The sequence below is a fragment of the Ursus arctos genome, unplaced genomic scaffold, assembly GCF_023065955.2.
Source record: "Ursus arctos isolate Adak ecotype North America unplaced genomic scaffold, UrsArc2.0 scaffold_16, whole genome shotgun sequence".
Classification (NCBI taxonomy): Eukaryota; Metazoa; Chordata; class Mammalia; order Carnivora; family Ursidae; genus Ursus; species Ursus arctos.
In genome coordinates this window covers 27,930,990-27,946,755 of record NW_026622830.1, presented here as the reverse complement: position 1 = coordinate 27,946,755, position 15,766 = coordinate 27,930,990, and the positions used below count along the sequence as shown (strand labels likewise).

The 15,766-nt window shown below is 49.1% G+C and overlaps 1 protein-coding gene and 1 non-coding gene across 3 annotated transcripts in view; both read right to left on the bottom strand.

Annotated features, from left to right (window-relative positions):
• Window positions 1–13,058, bottom strand: part of STK35 (serine/threonine kinase 35) — a 42,936-nt gene extending 29,878 nt beyond the window's left edge. Inside the window, exons 1-2 of one of the 2 annotated variants that reach the window (XM_057312619.1) lie at window positions 12,603–13,058; window positions 11,412–12,009 (exon numbers count right to left, since the gene is read on the bottom strand). In XM_057312619.1, the coding sequence (XP_057168602.1) occupies window positions 11,412–12,009; window positions 12,603–12,911 (907 nt within the window). In that variant the 5' untranslated portion in view covers window positions 12,912–13,058. The remainder of the gene's footprint in view (window positions 1–11,411; window positions 12,010–12,602) is intronic. The other variant, XM_026503165.4, reaches the window with a different exon arrangement.
• Window positions 13,059–14,124: 1,066 nt separating this feature from the next.
• LOC113258844 (U6 spliceosomal RNA) lies at window positions 14,125–14,229 on the bottom strand. Its single transcript, XR_003317368.1, has one exon. It is a non-coding gene; the product is annotated as a U6 spliceosomal RNA (small nuclear RNA).
• Between the last annotated feature and the right edge of the window lie 1,537 nt (window positions 14,230–15,766).

The following is a 15,766-nucleotide window of genomic DNA, read 5'->3' as shown; positions in this document are numbered from 1 at the left end:
TTGTGTTGCCTCGAAACTCCAGCTCTGCCTTTCCAGAAGTCTTTCCTTTTACTGAACCACAGAAACTCCAGGAAAGCTGGTGACTGGCATCTCCAAACAAACCCCAATGTTCTTTATAAAAGCAATTAACGACACACTGAGTCCTTCTGTGGAAGTTACTGGAGGACTATAGCTGCCCCCAAAGTCTAAACAGGCAGACGTCTTATACTGCTGATGAAAAGGCGGGGCCTGCCGTGGGTGGTCATATGGATCATTCATAATTGGGGGTGAAGACCAGGCCTCTGACCCCTAGTACGGGGTCTCCATTCCACCGGAAAACAAGAGCTACGTCTCTTTATACAGCCTCTGCCAAAGCTGAGTCTATGGAAGCCACTGCTCTGGGAGTTCCAGGGCGAGGCAGGATGAAGAGACGGACAAGGCAGAAGCTTGGGGTTTTCGACCACGATCTGACGGACCTCACTTCCCCTGTAATTATGTAATTTGTTTGTTTCTATTACTCACAACCAAAGCAATACAGGTGGAACCAGCTTAGGGCAGACAGGGTGTTTTCTTTTTAAAATTCGCTCTTTCCCATCTCATAATCCTCTTTCTAGGTCACTGGCTCTGGTGGGCTGAGGCTCTTTATCTAAAAACACTGCGAAATGATGCGGGGATCTGAAGCCCAAATCCATCCCAACGCCACAGTCAAGACCCATAAAAAGGAGGGCAAGAAAGGTCTGCTGGCGGTACAGCCAGAAAGGAAGCGATTAAAAAGCCATCCGATTCCTTCTGCGAGGGCTACCGTCAGAAAACAGTGCAACGTTTTCACTGAAACAGTGGGGAAATAAAGGGTGGGGAATGGTGATTACTTTATATACAAAGTTGGTAACCAGGGCAACTCAAGTAAAAAGAAAACAAGCCTGCAAAACAGACATTGTAAGTTCAGGTTATGAGAACCCAGGGAAAGAAAAGAAGGGTAAACAAGTGCGGGGGTGGGGGGGGTTATGGGCCGGGGACCCAAGAGCTTGCTCCGGGGGGAAGGAGCTGAGCTCAGGAGATGCTACGGGAGGGGCTGTTTGTTGAGAGGAAAGCTGGACAGGACGAAACGGGCTCCCCGGCATCAGGGATCATGACAGAATGGAAAACCAGGGAAGGCGGCCACTTGTCCCAGAGGCAAGCAGCACTTCTCTGCACAGGCCAGGGCCATGGGCTCCTTTTGTCAGAAACCATAGCTTATGTTTTCATGCGGGGATCCCCTGCTGCCCACTCACAAACAGGAGAGGCATGCGAGAATTCCAGTCCTTTCCTTCTGGCAGACTGCCCACCCGGGCCCCTGCCTCCCTCATGGTAGGATGGAGGGCGCGTGGCACCTGACGGGTTTCTGCTGAGAGGCGAGCCAGAGGGAAGTCACAGGAAGGGCCCAGGCTTGAAGGTGACGAGTCTGGGGGTTAGATGACAGCTCTGCCCACTGGTTAATTGGGTGGTCTCCTAGCTCGAAGGAAAACATGGGAGAGACGGATACCATGGGAAGAACCTTGGGCAAAGGCTGGGAAGATGGCTGAAGCTCTGTGAGCCTCTGCAGCCTCCGCCACACTGAGAAGGACACAGACACCATATATTCCTGGGAGTTAAGTCACTGACAAGAAATAGATTTTGCAGGGCCTCAGATACTTTGGGGAAATGACATTCTGACCATCAATAACATCCCCACTGGGCCTCGGCCAAGTCCAAAGAAGCCACGGATCCCAATAACCCCAGCGCTGTAGGCCACAGAATGAAGTTCTCACATGCTAGGAAACAGAGGACGTTGAAATCAGAAAATGAAAGTGGATGACTGTATCGTATCGCTCGGGCTGTAAATAGCTAAGCCCATGTTCTAGCCAGACCAGGCTGTTTTGAGGTGCTCTCTCCCTAGAAAGCCCTCCCTCTCCCCAAATCTCCGCCGGAGCATCTGAACGTGTCCCTTTACACCTTGCCTGAAGGCCGACCTACTCCATGTTTGCCTGATTGCCCAGGTAACTTCCCTCTTCCGACCAGCCACAACCCTCATCTTCTAATTCACCAAGGTGACTACACGCTGGGGAAGGGAAAAGTGCTCGAACTTTCAGGGATCACCAAACCACGGTCCTGCAAGGACACGGATTCCTGGAGACACACCCCTGGGGTCCACCAGCCAGCAGGGACTCGTGAAGGTCAGGGGATCTCAGGCAGCTTCAGTGCCCATCCATCTTGCAGCCGGCCCCGCGGTCGCCACGCCAGCCTGTGGCTTCCCCCAGTTTCGGGACAGAGGACTGGAATACACATGTACCAACTAGAGCAGAATCCCCACAGGAAGCTTACAGTGTTTTGAGGGGATAGAAACAAAATTAAACTTTATAATTCCCTTGTTTGGGACAGCCTGGCGGTTCTATAAGGTGAGGATGAGTCAAAAATTAGCTTCCCGCAGCGAAAGAAAAGACGGAGTGTTCCCTGGAAGTGTTAAGGATTTGAGATAAATTCATTTGAGAGGCCACTGGGTTCCAGGCACTATGTAAAGGCCGTCTCAGCTCTCTGGACTCGCTTCTACAGGTGGGCAAACTGAGAAGAAGGTTAGGTAACTTGCCGAAGATCACGGCCACGGCTGGTTGGGTAAGACATGAGCCTCCGCGGCCAAGTCCTGCCACCACACAGTGCTGTGCCCCGCGTCCCAGGGGGCTGAGAGATGCACTGTGATTAAAGAGAGACAGGCCCGCCTTCAGGACAGTTGCTTACCTTCCCCTCAAGCCCAACAGCCAGAAGGCCACAGAATAAACTCTACTTCAAAACATTCTATGCCACAGTTCCCAGGGAGACAGAGAAAATAGAGGGAAAAAACAAGTCAAGCAGGTGTCTCCCAAAAAAATGTGGCCTGCTTTGTTCAGAACTTGAGGCCCGCAGGCTCGGAATAAGGAGGAGTCGGAGCTTTGGGTGCCTAGGAGCAGGAAACTCCTAGAAAGGGATACAACATACCCAGGGCTTTATGAGCCTATTCCCAAGCTGCCTCCAGGAGCTGCAGTTTCCCTATTCTAGTCGATTCCACTTACACACTTCCTGGCCATGCACTAAACATTTCCTGGGCACGCACTGCTTTGGAGATGCCGGAGAGGAGATCAGCAGTCGTCTCTGCCCTCATTAAGGTTTCTGGTCCTTAGAAGCAGAATGACGGCCCACAGCGATGAGAACAAGGACTAGGGTGCAATTTCGCCCAAGGACTGGGCAAGGGGGTTAGGAGAGAGGCAGGCTGAGGATCAGTCGGGGTGGCCCTTGAGCAGTGTTCTCGCAGGATGGAAAGTAAGCAGTGAGCACATCACCCACGGAGTGTGAGCTCGCAGCGCGGGACCCAAGTGATCCGGGCTCAGCACAGAAGAGACGCACAGAAAGGAGGCTGGAGGTGAAGCCGCCACGGTCGGGTCCTAACAAACGGGGTCTGGCAGACTGAAGGATTTGAACTTAGGTTCTAAGATACGGGAACTAAAATTCTTGACACGTTTTAGAAAGATATCCTGCTTACTGAGTCTTAAGTCACCAATTCTAAGACCTACCATTTAAGTAAGACCTACAGGCTGCTAACAACAGTACCGCACACCACTGCTTCCACGGGGTTCTGACTGCCAAGATGCTGCGAGTGCAAGAGGTCTCAGGATCCCTGCCGCAAGTTCCCCTGCCGGCATGACGAGTTAGAGACGGAAGACAGCTCGGCAGCTGAGAGAGTCATCGGGAGTTTCGGAAACCCCAAGAAGTGAGGACTGGCAAGGGAGAAGATGAGAAGGGGTGGTGGTGGGGGGAGGTCTTGGGAGGTTTCGAATCAATACAACTTAGTAACATCACATGTCCTCTGTGACAGGAAGGAAGCACTGAGAGAGTACTCTAGCCAATCCTTTCTTCTTACTCCAAACCCCTATCTACCGAGACCATAATTATACCCCCTTTTACAGGGGGAGGAAATAAAGGCTCAAGATTGAATTACTAGCCTGTGGTCTCACAGCTAGAAAGGGACGGGGCCCAGGCTCTACAGCCTGGATCCCTAACCATGATCCTACAGCCCAGACGTTCTACTGCCCACCGCTGACACAGGTTCTGTGTTAAGTTCACGGGCGTCTGACCCCAAGGAGTTTCACGTTCACCAAGTCCCTCGTGTTGACAGTCCAACCACACGACCTGCAGATGCATTTCTCAGCAGAGCACTAATCAGCTTTTGACTTGAATGTGCTAAATTCAGCAGTATGTATCACAAGTCTTAAAAACGCTTAATCCATTGGACATCAAAAAAATCTCACCGAGGAATTTATTCTAAGAAGAGTACCAAAAAAACACAAAAACAGAAACAAACGGACCCCCATCACCGACAGCAACAAAAAGGACACAACGAGCCCCCAAAGCACCCAGAACGGGTATTCCACACAACAAAGTAAAAGTGAAGGACCGAAAAGAACAGTACTGCCATTTGGTTGAATGCTTTAAAGGGCCACGTTATACTTCTAATTTACTTAGACAAAAAGTCAAGAGAAGGTCACATAACAGGGCAGAAGTAAGTTTAATGTGAAGTGAAAAAAAGAGAATATAAAATTATAATTTTAAGAAAAAGGGTTAGAAAAAAAAACCTAAAAAAAAAAAAAAGAATTCAATTTTCATTATGACTATACCATCCCTGTTTTTGATTAGTTAAAAGCTATATATATATATATATATATATATTAGATTTTATTTATTTATTTGACAAAGAGAGAGAGACAGCCAGCGAGAGAGGGAACACAAGCAGGGGGAGTGGGAGGAAGAACCAGGCTCCCAGCAGAACAGGGAGCCCGATGTGGGGGTCAATCCCAGGACCCTGGGATCATGACCTGGGCCGAAGGCAGATGCTTAACCACTGAGCCACCCGGGCGCGCCTAATTTATATTTTTTAAAGAAATGGCTCAGCCAAAAATCAGTCCTGAGAAGCTGAAGACAATGACCCTTCCCAAGATCAGCTCTTCTTCCAAAGAAAGATGAGCACACAGACCATGCCCTGGTCCTGCTCTCAATGACCTTGGGCTGTGTCCTGTCACTAGAAAGAGGCTGGGTCCAGTATCAACATGCAGTGTGTTCAAAGCCCTTCACAAGATCAGTCAAATGTCATTGTGCACTAGACAATCAACCCCGTAGGGTGGCCGCCAAGACAAGATCCAGTGTCCTACAGAGGCCAAGAGGCCAGGAACCTGCAGGCCTAACAGCAAAGACAGGACAAGGGCCGCAGAGCCTACCAGGCCCAGGGTCGGCACCCTCACTCTTCACTTCCAAGACTATGTGACCCCAGGCAAAGGTCTTAAGACCCTATGAATCTGTCTCATTATCCATAAATTGGGAGACATCTACCTCGCTGGGCTACGGTAAGGCTTAACTATGATACAGGAAACATTTTGCATGGTACTACTGGGTGTATTAATTCTGTTGATGTGTCTGGACACCAGGCGCAGCCCCAGGTCAAGCACACGGAAACTGGAAAGAGCTTCTGGATGTCGATCTAGAGCCTGACCCTTCACTGGTGGTACTGGACAAGTTACTTGACCTTGACGGATCTGGATTTTCTCCCGTATAAGACCAGGTTACAAAAACACCAACTTCAAGTGGGGGTATTCAGTGAGAACAAGCATGCAAATACTAAGCCTAGCTATTAGTACCGGAACATTACAGGGGTCTTGTTAAAATACAGACCCTGCCAGCCAAGCGGAGAGTAGGAAGTAACCCCTGGGGACCGCGGCCCATTTTTCTCTCCACATTTGAGGGCCTTCCCACTTACCTAGGCCTCACCTCTTGCCAGGATTGCTTCTGTTTACCCTTTTACAACTCATCCTTCCCTCCCCTAAACTTAGTCCACATTCTTGGCAACTGTTCCCCTAGAGCGCCTCTCAGAGGCTGCAGTGAGGTAACATCTGCTGTGCTCCATCCGGCTCCTCCAAGAGCCTGCGCACCGTGGTGGAAGGAAACCAGGTCTCTGCACTCCTCACGGTCCACCTCCCACATAGCAGGGGCTCAATAATTGGGTGAAATGAAACAAGAGGAGAACTGTGAGACAGAGGCTAAAAAAACCAAAACCAAACGAAACAAAACACAGTGAAACTTCTAGTGGTAGGTGTGTAGAATGTGTACGTTAAAAACAACCAGGTAAGGATCCAGAATTTTTGAGTCACTAATGACCCCACCGAAGGCCAAGCTGGAGTTGAGCGAGAACTGATGTTTTATAGGAAGCGAAACAATTCTTAGAAATTTGCACTATAAAAACCTATCCAGTGCAACACAATTAGCCAAAACTCTCCATTAAGCAAGGGTTGTTCCTGTCTCCTGAGGCCGATATCTAGAATTCCCAGTGCACACAGAAGGCGGGCAGGCAGCGGGGAGAGAGAAGTCTGCGTGGTTGTCTCGAGACATTCAAGGGCGGACCAGAAAGCAGGAACAGGGTCCCTGGCAGCTGACACACAGGGGAGGCACCCGTGGAGACTAGCAGTGCCAAGTGCTGATTAGCACCTAATTAAAAAATAAACAGTAGCCATTAGTTTCTGAGTAAAATGTGATTATGGCCATTTAACAACCAAGAAAAAGAGAAGAACCCAGAATTTAAGCCACCTGTCCCAAGAGTGCCGCACAGCTGTCAGGAAGAGTGGACTCAAGTTCGAGTGCCCGTGCTTGGACCTCAGCTCGGTTATCTGCTTAGCTGTTTTACACCTGGCAATTTCGCTAAACTGGGTCTCCTCACCTGTAAAACAGGGGTAATTATAGCACCGACTTCAAAAGGGGGTTGTGAGGATTGAATCAGTTAATGGGTATAAAGTCTAGAACAGCACCTGGCCCACAGTAATTAGTAAGCTGTAGCTCTCATTAACAGGGTGGAAGTGGAACCCAAACCTTCGGACTCCCAGTCAATGCTAGTGCCGTTGCATCCCGTTAATTTCCAAGGCCCCTAATGACACCTTTGATCTATGTCCAAGTAGCTGAACATCACCGCCCAGCTCTCTGCCCTTCTGAGGCCCAAGCCATAGTAGAGAATTCAGAGTTGCTTTCTAGGGGTCCGGGAAGGGGTGAGCCAGCTCTGAGCCTCCGGTTTTCCTTGGGACTCAATAGGCTGGGGGGTGAGGGCAGTGTGCAGGCTGACAGCCAATCCACTGCTAAGACCCAGGTTTCCCTCCCCACACTAACTCCCGCCTCGGCTTACTCAAGTCTACCTTCTCTGGTTCCCCATGCCTCTATACTCCCCAGAACCTCTGCTGTTCGCTTTCTAGGCCACCCACCACTCGGGACCTTGAATTGTGGTCACCTGGGCCTGTGTCTTCCGCATGCCTCATGGAAGAAACTTTGCATAGCCTCTCCCGCAGTGTCTGGCTTACACTCAACACTGGGCACAAATGCACTGACCCGACTTCCCAAGGGCCTAGCTTCCCACCCACGTGAAGCCGCCTAAAGATCTCTCGAGCGCAGTAAACATGAAATAGGTGGTAAAGTAGAACTACTGTCTCAACAAGATGGGATAAGCTAGACCCCCAGCTTTTCCAAACTTCTTATTTGGTCTTATGAGCCTTGGGTTTGTCCTGGAGATGATATACCATAAGATATAAACTCCTTATTCGTCGCGGTTTGTCAAAAGATCAGTGAGTGCGTGAGGGAGCACACAGGAATTTGAGTTTAGTTTGACACTGAGTTCAGGCTTGCCTGCTGTTTTCTAAGTGGCAGCAATCTTGAATTTAGTTTTAGGTGCATTCAGGACAGGGTCCTTTGGTAATGGAAACGGGGGGATAAAAGCAAACTGGTGATGCTTTAACTCCTGTTTTTTTGTGACAAGTACGTAAAAGTTAAACAAAGACATCAAGGCATCAACCGAATAATTTACAGGATTGTTAATCTGGTTTTAAAAAGTCTGGGAGCCTGGTCGGAATGCTACCACTAATTCAGGTGAGGCAAGTCCTGTCTCTTTCCTACGCTTGTTTCCTTCCTTGTGAAACAGAAGGCCAGATCAGGCTTCTAAGACCACCCCTGACTGAAACTTCTGTTCACTACGTAATGCTCTGTGTTTGGTCTATGTTCAGAGAGGAAGGACAGGAGACCTAGACGCCTATCAAACAAAGTTGGGTAGGGGCGCCTGGGTGGCGCAGTGGTTAAGCGTCTGCCTTTGGCTCGGGGCGTGATCCCGGCGTTATGGGATCGAGCCCCACATCGGGCTCCTCCACTATGAGCCTGCTTCTTCCTCTCCCACTCCCCCTGCTTGTGTTCCCTCTCTCGCTGGCTGTCTCTGTCTCTGTCGAATAGATGAATGGGGTCTTTAAAAAAAGGAAAAAAAAAAAAAAGTTGGGTAAGACCAAGAACTGCATTAATAAGTTTCTCTCTTCTTTCTGATACTGGATTTACAGGTCAAATAATTTCTTAGGACTACAGAGATGCCTTCTGCATATCAGCACTAGAGTGCTGATACTGAAGAGGGAAAAAAAACCCCCAACTATTCCCTTTTTGGCCCATTGTAAAACAAATCCCACTTCTCTACCTATCCACATGGTCCCAGACACCTTTCTTCCAAGCCTATCTTCTCTGCCAACGCCTAGCTAAACTCTAGATTATCATTCCTGTGAAGCCATGCAAAACTCTGTAGAAAGCCCTTGTTAACCACACAACTTGCCTTTTCCTCCTGGGACTTTAATTAGCACTTGTAACTTCTACAGGTCCTCAAACTTTCCAATTAAGTTCCTTTGGGGCAAAGGCTGCCGCGCTGCGGCCCCCGCCCGAAGTGCTACTATGAGGACTCAGTAACACGATGTAGATTTAGTTCAAAAGTGACTTTGAGGCTGATTAACACTTTTTTGGGCTATTTCAAAAGTATTCTAAATTGCAGGAGACTGGGCAAAAGCTGACTGCACAGCAGTTTGTTTAATGACAGGGCTGAACCAGATTATCTCTAAGATTCCTTCCAGCTCTGACATTTCTGAGTGGTATCAGCACACTGTAAAGCCAGTGCCCCAGGGCTGATTAAGACTGCTCAATCCTGGAAGCTGAAGGCAGGAAAACTTAACCTAAGTGCAATGTGGGTCTTTTTTGTTCTTCACTTTAATACAAACAGCAGAAAACAATGCCTATTTACTGCTTGTTAACATTTGACATGTAAATTTCCATGTCAGTTTCATCAGCGAGATTGTGCACCATTTCCTTTATTGCTCTGTCTCTGAGCCTTGAATATTACCTGACCCATAGCAGAGGCTCAAATATTTTGAAGACTCCCAACAACAGAAAGGGACAATTGAAGTGTATGGCATAAAGCAAAAGTATTTCGTTTCTCTAGACCTGTTTTAATTCACAAAGGGAGGCAAAAAATACCAGTGTTTCTTTCGACCTGGTGTTACTAACAACCCAGACAACAGCATGAGTTCCACTGTCAAACCTGATCAAGAACATAGTGAATCTCGAAGGGGACGAGGAAAGAGGACTCAAAATGTGGACTGAATTTGCTGAGTTCCTCTTATCAGACAACTTAAGGACATTCCCAGGCTGCACAGCAGCTCGAGGACACTGGCATCCTTATCTTATGGATAGAGGAATGCTCCCCAGAGGTTTTAAACAACTTGTCCCATGCCTCATGTAGTCAGTTCAGACAAGCCATGACTTTAGGTGAGCCTAACCACAGTCTATGGTATTAACCATGAGGCTATACAGCCACCGTTTACTGCGGAGTTCTGACAAACTCTACAGGTGAGAGAATCTGGACAGTATTTATATGTAAGGAGGGGAAGTCAAGACTTCACACCTGGTAGGAAGTTTCAAGATCAGCCTCAATGAACTGAGGGTAGAAGGGGATCATTGGCAAAGTGAATTCCCACATCCCAAGGCAGTCATGTACTATGAAGTCCAGACTATTCATTAATCACAGTGGAGAAGACAATCTGAGAATGGAAGTGAAGAGCTTGTAGGACACAGGTAAGCTTCAAAGAATCTCCTGAAAAGTCTTTTCAAAACAAATGTATTCTCCCTGGGGAGAGAGGATGGGCGTTTCAGAATGGATGAGGCAGGGCTGGGCATAAAAAGTGAAAACCTATTTTGAAAAAGGACCTCAGGTGATACTGATCACACACCCCCAATCCACTGTGAAACAACTGACTTATTTTGAAATGGGACGGAATTCTCCTGGGATGGGTTGCAGGAGCTTAAAACTGGGCAAAAACTCCAAACAAAATGCCCTGTCCAACCCCACCCCAAATCCTACCCATTCTTAAAGGTCAGTTCCACTTTATTCTTGGGGAAGTGAGGACACCATTACCCATTTGAAAGGATCTAGGCCTTGAATCAAGACAGATCTGGGTTTATGTCACTTAAGTTCTGAAAAACTAAGGAAATCCAACGTCCCTTACAAGCTGATTAACTTCATCAACTTATATTTGTTTACCTCTAACCTTTAGTTTCTCCATTTATAGAAAGAGAAGAGGATCTACTCTTAAAATTATTACCGAAAGTCACTCTCTAAGACATCTAGAACATAACTGGGACCAAGATTAGTAACCTCTTCCCTGAGGAAGTCTCCTAAGACCTTTCTAGGCCACTGGCCCTCTCCTCTCTTTAGAGATCCCTGGCTACTTTTAAGTCTGAACAAGACATGTGAGTACTGGGCACTCAAGATGAACTCACTTCCTAACTGCAGCTAAAACCCAGAAATTAGGCTTAGCCCTCCCACGACTGCAAAGCCCCCCTGCTTCACTGAGGTCCATCTTCCCTATAAACACCCAAGCCAGCCAGCCTTAGGGGGTTTACAAAAAGATTTAGTATGTAAAACTGAGGAAAGGAAGAAAAAAGATGTTCCACTGTGTGACAGCTCTAGGCCCACTTGGGGGGTTAATTATGCAGCACGCCCCAGAGGACTTAGGAAACCCGCCAGTTTGCTTGACTGCCTTGGGATGGGCTGGGGGTCTCAGAGGAAAACGGAAGACTAGGAAGCAAGAGTTTGGGGGTGGAGCTGAAGGGTGTCAGGACTTTTGGAACCAAACAGGGAGGGGGAGTGGGTGGGTCCAGTAAAGTTCTTTTAGTTTGCTTCGGAGGGAAAGAAGAGGGCCTAGAGGGGGCTCTGAAGTTCTCCTACCAACGCAGCCCAATCCCCCTCACTCCCCTTGTGGAAACTCAAGAGTGCCAGAAGTTTAATAACAGTCCACCTTTACTGAGCACTTAACTAAGAAAATGGTGAGCACTTAATGAGTCCCCTTTTATGAAAATACCAACTCCCGTTTGTACCAGGGACTGATCCGGGGTCCTGAGATGAGAGGAGGGCCTAGACGTCTGGGATCCGGCAAGGAGGGCGTGTCTGGGCCCAGGCTGACAGGACCAGGACCTACAGGTCTGGGGGTCCGCTAGGGCCGAGCCATCCAGAGCAGTGGGTGCAGGCCCTGTGTGGGCGGGACGGCCGGCGGCGCTCCTACCTTTGAGCGAGGTCTCCACCAGGCGCAGGTAAAGCTGCGAGCTCTTGTTGCCATGGCTCATGCGCTGGGCTAGCCCGTTGCGCTGCAGGACGCACTCTTCAAACTGCACGACGTTCTGGTGGCGCCGCTTGAGGCTGGTCAGGGCCCAGAATTCGGCCAGCGCCAGCTCCACGTTCTCGGGGGCGTCGCAGCGGATCTTCTTGACCGCCACCCGGGCCCCGCTGCGCCCGGCCACTGCCTCGTAAACCACGCCGTAGCTGCCGCGCCCGATCTCCGCCAACAGGCTGTACCGCGGCCGCGCCGACCCGCCGCCGCCCTCTGGCCTCCGCCGCGCCAGGTAGGCCTCGCCCGGGGCCTCGGCCGCCACCGGATCCATGGCCTGGGCCGCCGCCGGCCTCAGCTTCGCGCTGGGCGCCCGCGGCACTGGGCTTCGCCTTTTCCGCTCGGGGCTTTGTGTACCTCTGCGGGCGCCGTCCTCCTCCCCCGTTTCCATGGCTGCGGGCGGCGGGGGGAGCAGCAACGGCGCTGCCCGGGTCCCCCCTGCCTCATCCCTCCGTCCGGCCCCGGGACGCGGAGGAGTGGGACCTTGGATTGTGACCTGCGGGCGAAAGAATCGGTTAACCAACTAGGCCGAAGCGGGGAAGAAACGAGCGCAGGCCGCAGGGCGACCCACCTCCACCTCCTCCGGCCGCCGCGGCCCCTTTAAGACGGAAGCCGCCGCAGCTGACTGAACGGGGGAGGGGAGGGGAAAGCGGGAAGGACGAAACCACTACGCTGTAACTCAGAGGGGGACCCGGAAAGAAAAGCAAAACACCCCCGCCTTCCCAGTTAATTTATCGCCTAAGAATAGGAAAAACAAGGACCTGCACTCCTTACGACTTAAGAAAATTACCTTAAGAGGCAAGTCTGACTGTGGAAATCTTTCTCCCTGCCTGGCCCCTTTTGGGATCCCCCTCCCCGCATCCCGGCTTGGGTTCTCCCGGGTGTAAACAGTCCATTGAATTAAGCCTGAGCGGAGCTCGGCGGACCGACCCAAGTCCCTGAGGGCAACGGGTGGAGGAGGTTGGCTTAAAAGTTCCGCGTCCCTGAGCCCGCCTAACTGGGGGCCCGAGTGCCCTCCCCAAGCGCCCGAGGGGACGGAGATGGCTCCAGCCTCGGCGCTCGCTTTGACTCCGCAGACTGCGCCCTTACCTGGCTAGCGCCCCGCCACTTCCGGGCGGCCCGTTTCCCCCCTGGCGCCCCAGGCTGGGGATGGTCCGCTCCGGGCCAGGGCTGCCTCCGGTACGGAGCGGCGCGAGAGGCGGCGGCCCGGGCCGTGTGTGCTCCAGAGTCTGCTGCTGCACGGGTGGTGGTGGCGGCGGCGCCCGTGGGGGAGAACCGGGTGTCCGGGCTCCCGCGGCTCTCCACGTGTTCGCGCCAGCTGAGCCCTTTACATAACCTGTTTATATAAGCCGCACCTCCCGCCCGCACTCGGGCCAGCGGGGGCTCCTGGTGGCCCATCCCTCGGGAGGCCGATCGCGTCCCGCGCCGCCTGGGTCTTGCCAAGGTCGACAGAGCAGCCGCAGCCAGGCGTACCGGGCACGCCGCGCCGGGGCCCAATCACAGGCGAGAACACCCAGCCAACAAAAAATAGGCGCCAAATTCCCGCGATCCGCTGCGTCCTCCGAGTCTCCGCGGCTGCCTGCCCACCACAGCCTCCTCCCTCCTCGCCTTCGCTGCGTGAAGAAGGGCTGCGCGCAGCAGGCGCCTAATAAATACTGATTGGTTGATTGGATTGGTCGGTTTGATTGATTCATAGGCAGTGCCTGGGAACCTTCGGGACTGGGTTGGAATCCACACCCTGCCTCCCAATAGCCCCTTGATTCTGGGCAAATCACTGTCCGATTCCATGCCTCAGTTTTCTGATCTGCAAAATGGGTGATTGGACCTTAACATCCCAGTGTTGATAGCGCCAAATGAAATATATATATCCATATATATATTTCATATAAATATATATTTCATATAAATATATTTCATATAAATATATATTTCATATATAAAATGTATATTTCATATAAAGAAATATATTTCATATATAGATATATATTTCATATATATAAAATTTATATGTAAAACATTTTTAAGAGTGGCTAAGTATATATGAATATATATAATAAGTGGCTAATTGGGTGCAAGGCTGAAAGTGCTATTTTGTTCACTGCTTTGTACTCCAATGCCTAGTAGGTACCCGTTATTTTTAAACTGAATCTGTATTAATTCCTATAATGTGCTAGGCACTGTTCTAAGCCTCTGAGGAAAGGGCAGTGAACAAGGCAATTTCTACCTTTGTTGAGGATCTATGCCCCTGGAGGAGACAAATGCTATGGGTGATCTTGTGCAAGTTAATTAACTTTCTTGTGTTTTATAGTTCTCATCTGTAAGATGGGAAGAACAGTAGTTGGAGGAGTCACTGTGATTGTACAGTTAAAACACTTAAAACAGGACAGGGCCCTGCACACAGTAAATGTTCGATGCTATTAACTAAACAAATAGAATAATTTTTGACATGGATAGGTATGATGGAGAAAAAGAATGAGTGAAAGTGCTTTGGGTTTGGGAGCAGGCCACTCCCGATAGTGTGGTCATTGAAAGGCTGTAATTTTGGAGGGGGGGGTAAATTTTCAAATTTACATGTAAGTTACAAGAATAGTAAGGAATTCTCGTTTTTTTTTTAAATGTGGAACTCTTCATGAATTTGTGTGTCATCCTTGCACGGGGGCCATGCTAGTCTCTGTATTGTTCCAATTTTTAGTATATGTGCTGCTGAAGTGAACACAAGAATTCTGATATACTTTTAACCAAAATAACAAATTGTTATATTTTGTTACGTTTGCACTATCACAGTCTCTCTTGTGTATGTGTATGTGTGTATAATATGGACATGTACTTTTTTCCCCTAAATCATTTTGGAGTGGATTTCCCGACATTATGCCCCTTTATCCAATGTACTTTTGTGTATAATGCCCTAAGAACGTGGACATTCTCTTGCAGAATCTCAGGGTAATGATCAAAATCAGGAATTTTAACAATGATATGATTCTTTTAAAACACCTTTAATATTTAAATTTTGCTAATTGTCCCAATAATGTAGCCATTCCCGAGGACCCAGTTCAGGATCACAGGTTTCATTTAGCTGTCCTGTCTTTTTAGTTTGCTTTAATCTGGAGAAGCAGTGAGTTCCTCAGCCTTTGTCTTTCATGACCTTGACGTTTTTGAAAAGTACTGGTGAGTTATTTTGTAGATGTCCTTAATTTGAATCTGTCCGTTATTTTCTCATGATTAGATTCAGGTTATGCATTTTTGGCAGGAATGCCATGGAAAGAGAGGTATGTCCTGAGGGTATCACATCAGAAGACACATGGCTTGGTTTGTCCCATAATTAGTGATATTACCTTTCATCATTGGGTTAAGATGATGTCAGCCAACTTACTACACTGAAAAGTTGCTGTTTTCCCCTTTGTAATTAATAAGTACCTTGTGGGAAGGTATTTTGAGACTATCCTGTTTTTCCTCTCACTCTCTGCCCACTGGTTTTAGCATTCATTGATGATTCTTGCCTGAATCAATTATTATTATAATGGTTGCAAAATGGCGATGGGAAGTCCTCTGTATTGGTTTGCTAGGGCCACCATAACAAAATATTAGAGTGGGTGGCTTGACAGAAATTCATTTTCTCACAGTTCTGGAGGCTAGAAGCCTAAGATCAAAGTGTCGGCAGACTGTCCTTCAGTCTTCCAGCCGCAGGGGGACCTGGGGCAACATCGCCATGTACCACCCCCTCCCCACCTGTGATACAAGAGCTGCCCCCTGTCCTGACGATAAAATTAGGAAAACAAATATCAAAGTGGAGGCTTTGCCTCATTACTACTTGAGCTGCCGTAATGAGTGTTTACTCCTGGCACCCGTGCTCTGGACAATTAAAAAAACATAAATGAGATGAAATGAACTACAGATGAAAGAGTCTGTTTAGTTTCTCCCTTGAGACCTCTCTTCTTGGCGTGAAGGTGGTTACCTTCTGACTGTGTCCCCACAAGATCTTTCCTCTGTGTGGGTATCTTTTCCTCTTATTGTAAGGATACAAGTCATATAGGATTAGGGCCCTACCCTAATGGGCTGGTGTTAATTGTCTCTTTACTATTATTTTTTTTAGGATTTATTTATTTATTAGAGAGAGTGAGCAAGGACACAGAAGGAGAGGGAGAAGCAGACTCCTCGCTGATCAGGCAGCCCGACACAGGGCTCCATCCCAGGACCCTGGGATCACGACCCCAGCCGAAGGCAGACAGACGCTTAACCAACTTAGCCACCCAGTC